The 11,794-nt window shown below is 42.7% G+C and overlaps 1 protein-coding gene across 1 annotated transcript; it reads right to left on the bottom strand.

Moving 5' to 3' along the window:
- Positions 1-217: 217 nt before the first annotated feature.
- LOC135543488 (SLIT and NTRK-like protein 6) lies at positions 218-10,392 on the bottom strand. The gene is made up of 2 exons (XM_064970791.1): positions 9,919-10,392; positions 218-3,768 (listed from the first exon to the last, which is right to left on the bottom strand). The coding sequence occupies exons 1-2, from the start codon at positions 10,008-10,010 to the stop codon at positions 1,236-1,238; spliced, it is 2,625 nt and encodes an 874-aa protein (XP_064826863.1). The 5' UTR covers positions 10,011-10,392; the 3' UTR covers positions 218-1,235.
- Positions 10,393-11,794: the final 1,402 nt, after the last annotated feature.

The following is an 11,794-nucleotide window of genomic DNA, read 5'->3' as shown; positions in this document are numbered from 1 at the left end:
ATTACTATCTTAGGTGCCCTCTGTGCAGGATAGCATCATGATTTCACCCACGCCCCTGTTGAGCATGCAATGTGCTATACTATTAGATGTTTGGTCACTTTTATGTTCAACTGATAATGACAGAAAGTCATCTTTTTGCAACAGGCTCTGGAATAAACCTGCACGCAATCTGTTTGGAGGACTGAAGAGCGTGTCTGTCTATTGTACTGCATCTTAATTGTTCAAAGTTTGCATTATTGCAATTCTTTATTTACATTTAATACATTTTCACCTGCACAACACCGAAGGCACAAAATAACATAGAATGTGTGACATATACTACAACATTTACAGAATAAATAATTCCATCTACATTGGTAAAAAATAAAGTTGACATGAAACATTTTCAGAGTTGAACGGGGTTGCTTACTCAATCAGAATAATAAAGTGAACGCATATATCCTGAACATTTATCATGCTGAGAGAAACTGGTCGGTTTTGATTTGTAAAAATTACACTCAAACAAAAGGTTCTTATACACATCAGTAGTTGTGTCCCCTTCAGTAGCAAGGAAGGAACAACGATTAGCAGAAATGGTTGTTGAACGGTAAGTTGATTGTCATGCACCATCTTTTAAATGGCATTTGATTAGTGCAATACATTTTTTTCTTTACAGATACAAGATATGATTTATATATGTACTGGGACTTTTAAGTGCTATGTTTTGAGAAAATGGATTTGTTTAAACACGTTCCCACTGGGTGGAATACAAAATGTGGTATTGAAATAATGCAAGGGCTAAATCTAATGAACGACAGGACTAATGTGCACTCCATCATTGCGACTCAGAATACATGTTGGCATTTTGTTAAGTCTACGGCACATTGAGCATGCTGATTATGGCATATGATTGAAACAGCCTGACAGAGTTGATGCAAAACATTGAGGCCTGCCAAAGATCTAAGCTGAACTGGTAACAAAAACTTACCCCCGCAGTACCTATTTGCCTTCCCAATAATTACATTTGGGCAAGATATCTGTTATATCAGCAACTTCAAGTGCGGTCTATCTATAGGAAAACAAAATAACAAAAAAAATAGATAATTATACAGTACATTCTGTGCTACAAATGACTTGTGTGTCCAAGACCGCTGTGGGATATGTACTGTAGGTCTTAGACTGTGAAAATATAAGATGGCAGTTTTGGACAAGGCACTTCTCGAGCTGAATATAAAACCATTAATTGTATTATTATATCAGGTAAATGCAGTTTGATGCTCCAGAACCTCCAAATAATCTGGCTCGGTGTGTAGGTTAGCTTTGAGTTCAAAGTACTCATTTTTAGTTTGTTCCACCATGACCTTCCGCGGTCTCGACAACATAATAGTCTCCATTAATTTCAGTTCCTCGTGGTGTCCTGATCCTGGGACCGGCACTTCTACCGTTGGTTGCAGCTGGGACATGTTTTTCCTGAGGTATTCAGTAATTCCGAGCTGCTGCAGCTCCCTAATCCTCTCCCTTTCTAGTATGTTTTTATAGAGGGAGCTCGCATCTCCGAGTGTTACGAACTCAGTTGGGCATTCTGACGTCACAGCTCTGAACTTCAAATTAGAGCCTGTGAGAGGGGAGGTATTCTCTGTCTCCATGATGCTACGACAGATGTGCTTTGGTTCGTCCAGTTCATTGAGGTCGGTCTCATATTCTTTATGCTGAGTGCAGTAGGTGGGGTTGCGGCAGATCTGGACAATGGGACTGTGTGAGCGCTCGTCGTATACGGTGCTTCCGGTCCTCTGCGCCAGTGTGTGGTGGGTGGTTTTCTGGCCGTACATGCTGTATTGCAGGTGGATGGGGCTGCTGCTCTCCCGCGGCTGCTCCTCCGCCTGTTTCTTCTTCACCCTCCTTCGCCGTCTGTGCACTAGGAAAACCACGATCCCCGCCGAACAGAAGATGACCATGAGGAAGATGACGAGCAAGCTAAGGATCAGAACGGAGAGTGGAACTGAGTCTGTGATGGAGCTGAAGAAACCGCTCCTAGCGCCGTCAGTCGCCACTGTGGTTGTCACGCTCTCGTCCTCGTCCGTGGGCAAGGAGTAGGTCACTAGGCCGGGGCACAGCAACTCATTTCTGAGGGCTCTCAGCTCAGCCTTCGCCACTTTTCTCGGTGTGTGACACAAAATGGAACCTATGACTGTGTCCTTCCTCAGCTTCTCAACCCACTGTTTGAGACTGACTAAGTCACAGCTGCAGTCCCAGGGGTTGTCCTCTAAATAAATCTGCTCTAAAGAGTCAAGCTGGTCCAGCACGTTGCTAACAGGCAGGTGCATGAGCAGATTTTTTCTCAGGTTCAGTTTGGTGAGGGGCACATTGCGAAATATCTGCAATGGCAGACTAGTCAGCAGATTGTTATTCAAAGACAAGAGTTTCAGATTAGACAAAGGATTAAAAGCTCCTGGAACAATTTCTTTGATAATGTTATATTCCAAATATAGGTATTCAAGGTTGTGGAGTCCAATGAACATGGTCGCGGAAAGGGTTTCAATTCTGTTGCCGTTGAGATAAAGTTTTTTCAAATTGCTTAAGCTGAGAAAAGTTTCATTGTCAATGTAATCGATTCGATTGTTGGCTAAATTCAATAACTCCAAACCGTCATATGTGACAAAGTCATATTTCAATAGTCTCTGAATCATATTTCCTGTAAGCACCAGCTTGGTGGGGCTTTGCTCAAGTATTCCAATATCTGAAATCCGTTGAATTCCTCTGTCCTGACAATGCATTAAAAACCCAGCCACCGGGTGATTGTGACAAGAACAGTGCTCCACACAAGGACTCGCTGGAACATAAGCAGGTGTCGGAACCTTTGCGTCGTCCTTGGCGGCCTCCAACTTTGGAATCTCTGCCACTTTGGAAGACGGAGTGACCACCATGTCCAATGACTTGGAAGGCTCCTCTAAGTTGATATCGGCGTGAGAAGGGCAGAGAACATCCCGTTTGATTTTGGCCAGGATGGTGCCCCTGAGGTGATGGGGGCTGCTGCAGACCACCTCCCCAATGGCCGACTGGGCCCGCATGTTCTCCATCCAGATCTTCAGGTGAAGGATCTCACAATCGCACATCCAGTCATTGTCCTCCAGAAGAAGCTCCATGATCCGCCCAATGTGCTCCAGGAAGCCAACGTAAGGCAGGGTTTGTAACTGGTTCCCCCGCAGGTCCAAGTGGGTGAGTGGAACAAACCGGAAAATATTGCTGGGAAGAAACTCAATGGCGTTGTCGTTGAGGATCAGAACTTTGAGGCGGATGAGTTTGCTGAATGCCCCCGGCTCAACCACGCGGATGAAGTTTGTGTCCGCCTGGAGAAACTCCAAATTTACCAAGCCGTGAAAAGTGTCTTCCTTCAACATGACCAGGAAATTACTGTTGATGTGGAGCTTCTTCAAGGAGCCCAGTGCACTAAAGACGCCAGGTTCAAGCTCTTGTATGCTATTAGCCCCGAGATGAAGTGAAACGGCATTCTTTAAATCTTCCAAGTCTTCTGCCTGCAACTCCACCAAGTCATTTTTGTACAGATTGAGGTGGAAAGGTAGAGCTGATGGCACTTTGATTTGGGAGATCTTGCTGATATTTCTCTCCTCACAGTTAAGATACAGGATGCCATCTTTTTCTTCACAAGTACACAATGAGTCACAGGATTCAGCCAGAAATGCCTTGGAGGGCTGGATGTCTTGGAAACACGCAGCAGTGAAAAATGAGCAAAGGAAAACGATGCAGGGTAGCATTTTCTCTCCGTTGTATCTGCAACACAGAGGGAGGGAGGGAGGGAGGGAGGGAGGGAGGGAGGGAGGGAGGGAGGGAGGGAGGGAGGGAGGGAGGGAGGGAGGGAGGGAGGGAGGGAGGGAGGGAGGGAGGGGGAGGGAGGGAGGGAGGGAGGGAAGAGAGATGTTACCAAAATGTAATGGAATTGGAAAAGAACATAAAATCATAGGTTAAATCAATAATCACAAGTATTTGTTTATATATTTTTTCTATAAGTATCTTTACTTTGATTAGATTATCAGTCCCTTCATGGTCACCAATTATAGAAATAATGACCTTCTGAACTGTGCATACACTTTTAATCCTGGATTATAAGGTCAATGCAATTCTCACAGTATAGAAATGAACTTGAAACTGAATACACAATGAACTTCAAAATGAATTATGCATTGAATGCAATAAAATACAATTGCCTTTATTAATGTATCAAATGCATGAAGGGAGCATACAGTTAACTTGGAAGCAATGTGAGGAATTCATATTCTTTAAACATGCATGGCCTAGAGATCATTGGAATGTTGTTTACATGTGCACAATACCTCATATATAAGGTACTGTAGAAAACTTCATCTGTTTAAATAATACACTTGGGCATGGCCCTAGAATGGATTTGACCCATGTTTTTAACTAAAGAACAGGAAGCGTCAATAAAATACTTTTTTTCACCCTCAAATGAGCAAACATGTATTTTCTCACCCATGCAATTTTCTTCTTCGAAATCTCTCACACAGCAACGTGTGATCATCACACGAAGCGGTGCTCTTTCATTGATTCTCCCTAGATACCGAACGAGCTTGATACTGTAGGTTGAGTGTATTGTGCGGTATGACAGGCCTCACTGTTGGATGACAGCTCTGCACTGCATTGGTGGAAGAAAAAAAAGTACACTGATCGAAGACCGAATGCTTTATCACTAAATGCTTTATGTGGGTGGGGGGGGGGGGGGGTTCAAAAACACAATATAAAATGAAATATATATACTATTGAAAGGTGACTGGGTGTATTATACAATGGATGACAACAGGGTGAGGATAGTGGAAAATCCGCCCCACATCTATTTTCAGAATCAAATGTGTGTAGCTTGTGGCGAAGCGACTACACAGAGCCATTGGAGGCCAGTGAAGCCTTATAATGCCTTCTCATGCACGTAAGCAAAGGCCAACTCATCACCAAGCAGTTACTGTGCTCGTAAGCGGTCATAAAACAATTACTGGGAAAACGGTGCATTCTGAACGAAAGAAAAAAGAGCGAGAAACCTCGGAAATAAAACGTCCCCTGCGGCCCTTGTAATATACACAATGAACCTGGTCCATATATCTCCAGACAAATAGATCATTCACACTGTTTGCTCGGTGTGCTTCATATTGCTTCCAAGTGCAATCTGTTTGGCAGAGTGCTCGTGCCAAAATGGGGGATCCTGCTTGATGGTTCCATCGCACTCTTATCCTGCAGCACTGATGGTGTATTAACATAACCGCGGCAGGTACGCTTAGTGGTTAAGGACGTTGGGCCAGTAACCTTACGGTCGCTGGTTCGAATCCCTGCAGCTGACAAGGTGAAATATCTGCCGACGTGTCCTTGAACAAGGCACGTCGCTGTAGATAAGAGTGTCTGCTAAATGACTCAAATGTAAATGTCACAGTGGTGCGGAATGTTCACAATGTAGTATATCAACCCTGTTATTAAGTCAGAGCTTTCGGATCGTTTCAGATACTGCCGTTTGAGATCATTTTTTGTCCATTTCAATTGATTTGCGGTGACCGATGCTCCTAATACTTCTCCACTGCCTGAGCAGAGCAGGTTACATTGCTCTGATATAACCTTGTTGACTCATCCTCCGTAAAAGGGGAATGACATATATGCTAAAGCGTCAATCATTATCTCACATAGCTGCTCTTTTCTCCCTCTAAGCATTGCAGACGCAGGATACAAACGCTACTGCTACTTCTACTGTTACTTCTACCACCACCAGCAACACTAACAAGACTACTATTGTATTCACGAAGTGTACAAAACATGCTCTTTCCATGACCGACTGACCCGGTGAATCCAGGGGAAAGCTATGATCCCTTATTGATGTCACCTGTTAAATCCACTCCAATCAGTGTAGATGAAGGGGAGGAGACATGGATTGTGGAGTGCCTTTGAAACGAGTATGGTAGTATGTGACAGACGCACCGGTTTGAGTGTCAAGAACTGCAGCGCTGCTTGGTATTTCACGCTCAACAGTTTCCTGTGTGTATCAAGAATGGTCCACCTCCCAAAGGATATCCAGCCAACATGACACAACTGTGGGAAGCATTGGAGTCAACATAGGCCAGCATCCCTGTGGAACGCTTTCAATGCCTTGGAGAGTCCATTCCTCATTGAATTGAGGCTATTCTGAGGGCAAAAGGGTGCAATTCAATATTAGGAAGGTGTTCCTACTGTTTTGTCCACTGTATAATTATGGGAGGATATGAAAGGCTTCATTATTTTACTTAGTTTTAAATAATGGAATGGCCAAGATGTGTCTTCATCACTATCAACAGAGGCTTTGACTTTCACAGAAATATACCCAATATATTCCACATTTTGGCATTTCTTCCTGAGTAGGTGGTCTTCTACAGCAATGTCATCCATTATACAACCAAACACTGATGCCCCACCACGGCATTGATAACGGACACACAGCGGATGAGCGATAGCAGGCGTCCGTGATGTTACATCACGTCAGCTGCGAACCCAGCTCCACTCAGGCGGTCAATCTTACAGCACACACACACACACACACACACACACACACACACACACACACACACACACACACACACACACACACACACACACACGATCCCCTGACGAGATAGCTATAATTGGTGTCTGATCGACTAAACACCACCGTGCACACAGCTTGCCACAATAAACAATGCAACACATATCTTCACATTGCGCTCAGCTGGTGGGCCCCTCCTGGTTGATAGCGAGCATATGCGAGATAAGCTAATAATAGCAGCGCGACAGGGGGGTACCCAGCTCCCCCGGATAAAGACGATTTAGCAGGCGTGCATTTAAAATGGTCTGTTTAACTAATTTGGTGCAATTGTTTTTCACAAGGATTATCAGTCAGATGTACCAAGTGACTTTAAATATGTTTTGCAAGAAAGATATCTGCAGATGTGCGAATCACTGTCACAATAAAAGGCACTTGGCTCTGCAGTAATGAAAAACATTGCAGAATCTGGTCTAAATGATTACCCCTCCCTTACTCCCTAGTTAGACCAGAAATGTATTATTATTCTGTTTTAAAGGAGACTTTGGATGAGGCCATTTGAGAATATCACAAACACTGACAGAAGTCGTCATTGGGTTATAGAAGGCTCATCACTCAATTCATTAAGGTAAAAGGAAGAGAATCTTCCATAATATCACTGAGCTGCATGACCAAAACCACAGACATGCCCAAACCTGGGAGATCTTGTAAAACTAGTCAACTTTAAATGACTCATGATAAATAACTTTGGCAAGTGACTATTTTTCCTCACCACACAGAGTGGTGACAGTAAAAGTCTCAAAAAACCACATCTTGTTTTCTACAGAAGCATCATCCAAAATGACGTGATGTTGAAATGACCTAACGTAGCCTAGTTGTTGCTATCCTTTTAATCTGTGTAGATCCATTACACAAGCTAAGATTAGAATGCCTAAACCCAACCCAAAACAAAATGACATTTTCAAGTCACGTACACCAACTTGTCAGTTTCAAATCAACACCATGATTCAAATGGCCCCTCTGGATAGATAAGTGCTGTTAGTATATCTATATAAGAGCTGCTATGTATTTCTGCATGGTGTATGGTATTGGCATTTGTGTATTGGCATACACACTGTGTGGACAACGCATTAAGGACACCTGCTCTTTCCATGACATAGCTTTCACCTGGATTCACCTGGTCCGTCGGTGATCTCTTATTGATGTCACTTGTTAAATCCACTTCAAAATCAGTGGAGATGAAGGGGAGGAGACAGGTTAAAGGACTTTTAATACTTGGATTGCGTATGTGTGCCATTCAGAGGGCGAATGGGCAAGACAAAAGATTTAAGTGCCTTTGAACAGGTATGGTAGTAGGTGCCAAGCGTTGGCGTCAACACGGGCCAGCATCCCCGTGGAACGCTTTCGACACCTTGTAGAGTCCATGCCCCGACGAATGTAGGTGGTTTTAAAGGCAAAAGGGGGTGCAACTTTATATTAGGAAGGTGTTCCTAATGTTTGGTATACTCAGTGTATGTTCACCATAAGACATGACCTCGAATTGCATATTTAGTTCTATTATGGAGACATAGTGTTGAAAGATAAGTCCCACAATGTCTCTACACAGAAGTAGCTTAGCCAGCAGATTGGAGGCTAGACTAGAGGTTGTTACTGCAGCACACCGGATGCTACGCTCATGGCTGAAGGACTCTAAGGGAGGCAAGGCAGAGAGCAACTCAACTTGAGAGCCATGAGAGCAAATTAGGAGCTTCTGCACACCTTTATTATGTGCACAAATATGAACCCGGTAGAGGACCTCTGCACAATGTTCCCAGGCCAATTAATGGAAGGACAGTTCACTATTCCAGTGTATTGGAAGTGATGTGCCTGCCCTACAGGGAAACCACTACTCCCACATACATCTATCGAGACGTCACCATGGTCCTCAGTCCCACAGTCCAAGGATGATAATTACATTCGCCCACTCAAGACAGACGAAAGGTCACTCACTCGCTGTTCAACTATTTCATACATTTTGCGTGTGTGTGTGTGTGTGTGTGTGTGTGTGTGTGTGTGTGTGTGTTTGTTTCCTGTTCTTGGGGGGAAGACAAACTCTACTGTTTGGGAACCATCATTTAAGCATTAAATATACCCCTGTTCTGAAGTATGACAACTAAACAATGTTGTGGATGTGCCTTGATTTGCACCTCCATTATTTAATACTCAATGACTTGCCTAACCAGGAATACAGTTAGTGGGTGTTCACGGGTGATTAGTCCAAATGGGAATTTTTATGATCCTACCAGAGCAGGAATACAATGTAGCACAATAACCATATATTGTAACCACGGTCTTCATGTTTTAAGCTAGATTTCAAGGCACAGTGAGTGCATAAATGTGATGACCAACTCAACTTGGTCATCCTTTAGCTCAAAGACTGCACTTAAATGGAATCCATAGTAACATTCTGTTCAATTCTTCACCCAATGTATTATCTTCTTCTACACATATGTCTACAATGTACCTAATTTACAACCTAGGCCTGCGTATTTTATACATTACCAAATAATATTTCATCTGCAGTTACAGTGCACAGCTGAGTAATTGCATTTTGGTTGCATGGAGGTACCTTCCATGTTAGATTGATGTTATAAATTCCCCCCATTGATGTGGTAGCCTAACTTGACTGATTTACACACAAAACATGTTGAAATGAGAACGTCTGCATAAATACATCTTGAGTCAAGTAAAATGGTAAGACTAGTTAGTGCTATTATTACCAATGGAAATCGCTAGGAAACATTTTAGGTGAGCAAATGCTGAATCATTTTACATGTTCCAAGGACGATTCATTGTAGTAGGCTAAATCAATGCGTTGCTGGAGATGTGCAGTGCGTGCGGCTGAATGTAATGCATGGCGTTGCGCCAGGTGCGCGTAAAATACCTGAACCTGTCTGTCGACCCAGGTGTAACGTTACTTTAGCAGATTTATTTCGAGTAATTCAAATGCCCTCACAAACTAAAGACGTATTGAATCAGACAATTCAATTTGCAAATGGAGGATAACAATTTTTTGAATTGTCTTGCCAACTGCAATCTCTAAAAACACAAAGCATTGGCCAGAACACACCGGACGTTATGATACCAATATAATAAAATCGATATGTTTGTTGGTTATTTGGAGGAAAGCGAGCTCCCAGCCTCAGCCCCAGCTAGTCTGAACAAGCCTCGACATATCGAACGGACACCTGGATACCACACAAGATAGACGCAGGAAGTTCAAGTGACTGTATGTCCTACCAGTCTAAAGAAAGGTTGTCAACAAACTAATTTGAGAAAGTAACGAATTTATAACAGTTGTGAGACTTCTTGTCCGGATGATATGATAGGCTACTTACCCGTTGTGCAGAGTGAGAAAGACAGTGGCTAATCCAAAGGATGCTTGGGATAGAGAGGTTGATCCATGTGGAGACGTAAGGATGCGAGGCATCAAAAGTCCCCTCAAACTGTTTAATTAAACGTCACAGCATCTTCTTTAGAGAATAGACTAGGCATACCGGTGTAACTAACGTTTACTTTTGTCCCCTCTTGTTTTTGTAGAAGACTGTCGGCATCTAGAAATCCGATATTTCCATTGATATTGCAAAGTGTTCCCACCGACACGATCCTAGTCCGAGGCAATTTTGGGATGTGTTGGCCTTTCCACTTTATCTGTAATTAATTACTGTAGATCCTTTTTAGTCTCCCTGGTCAGTCCTCTCTGTTAACTTCTTGTGCGCTTAGTTACCAGCCCCTAAAGTGTGAGTGTAACTGCAGAGTCTATTTGGTATACTGACCCTTCGCATAGTTCCTTATCATTTACACGCTTTTGAGCCACGGAAAGCTCCGAAGTATTGTAGTTGTTCTGGGCTCCTCCCCCCGAGACTCACGGACTTTTATGGCATTGAGTGGCGTTGTGGAGCGCGTTTGGCAGATCAGTATCTGGTTCTGAAAGTCAGGTTGCCTACAGTGTTGATATAATATAATTATTTCGAATGTATATATAGATTCATTAGAGATTCATCTGGATTTGTAATGTAATTTATTGATATGTTTCATTTATGTTTTTGTTTGTGTGACTATTACTGTTTTGGGGAAATAGACATCTTTCCTGAGAACCCTGACCAGAGTGAATATCACTTTTGGTCATGCAACTGTCAGAAATGGCAGATTCTGAAGTATTTCAATGGTGTGTGTGTGTGTGTGTGTGTGTGTGTGTGTGTGTGTGTGTGTGTGTGTGTGTGTGTGTGTGTGTGTGTGTGTGTGTGTGTGTGTGTGTGTGTGTGTGTGTGTGTGTGTGTGTGTGTGTGTGTGTGTGTGTGTGTGTGTGTGTGCGTGTAGGCGTGTGCTTTATGGGTATGTGTGGTGAGCATGAATCCTAATATTTCAAGTGAACTACAAGGAAGGTTTACTGCTTAGGGATTACCTTGTAAAGGTGTTTACATATGTTTCCTTGTCTCATAAACTCTCTGTTTTACAGTAAAATAAACCCTCACCTTGGCTGGCTTTTTACAGTTCCTATCAGGGAAGCTAGCGCCAGGCTAGGTGTTCAACACATCATATTTTATTCATGCTCAAAATAAAAGGAGACAATGAATATGTTTCACCCTCTAGATATTAAAGACAGTTGACATGTTTGACAGTTGTCGTGAATAATGAATAATGCAATGTAAACATGTTTAGGACACCCCCATTGACAATGTCTTCTCATCCTGAAAGCACATAGAATGTAAATAACTAATAATATATATATATATATATCTGTCAACACTACCTGTTAGTGCATTCTTTCCATTACAATTCTACCTGTCACTCACTGAGGCCTCATACAATGGAAGTTATGTGTGAAGGTCTGAAGCTAAGGCAGCTAAGGAATCATCCTTATAACGACTGTCCGTACACAGTCTATAATACAGTGGCCTATACATACAAACAGATTGAACCCTGTGCATACTTCATCCTATGTGAAAGATCAATGGTTGGATTTTCTGGACAGTAGTGCATGAGCTTGGATGGGATCAGACTCCAATTTAATCTCACAGTTATACCATTACCATATCTCGGTCTGATTGTGCCAGGCACATTTGGAAACTGTTCAGAGAATGACTCTCTGATCTGAGGATGCTCAAAGAATGATTCTCTGATCTGAGTATGTTCAAAGAATGATTCTCTGATCAGAAGATGTTCAAAGAATGATTGTCCGATCTGAAGATGCATTGTGCTTCACTTACAATA

This window comes from Oncorhynchus masou, chromosome 7 (assembly GCF_036934945.1).
Source record: "Oncorhynchus masou masou isolate Uvic2021 chromosome 7, UVic_Omas_1.1, whole genome shotgun sequence".
Taxonomy (NCBI): Eukaryota; Metazoa; Chordata; class Actinopteri; order Salmoniformes; family Salmonidae; genus Oncorhynchus; species Oncorhynchus masou.
This window is presented reverse-complemented; position numbering and strand designations above follow the sequence as displayed.

Excerpts from the sequence above, each read along its gene's own strand:
- LOC135543488 (XM_064970791.1), bottom strand. The coding sequence starts at position 10,010 with ATGCCTCGCATCCTTACGTCTCCACATGGATCAACCTCTCTATCCCAA. Across the intron at positions 3,769-9,918 it reads TTTCTCACTCTGCACAACGG|ATACAACGGAGAGAAAATGC; the intron begins GTAAGTAGCCTA and ends TCTGTGTTGCAG.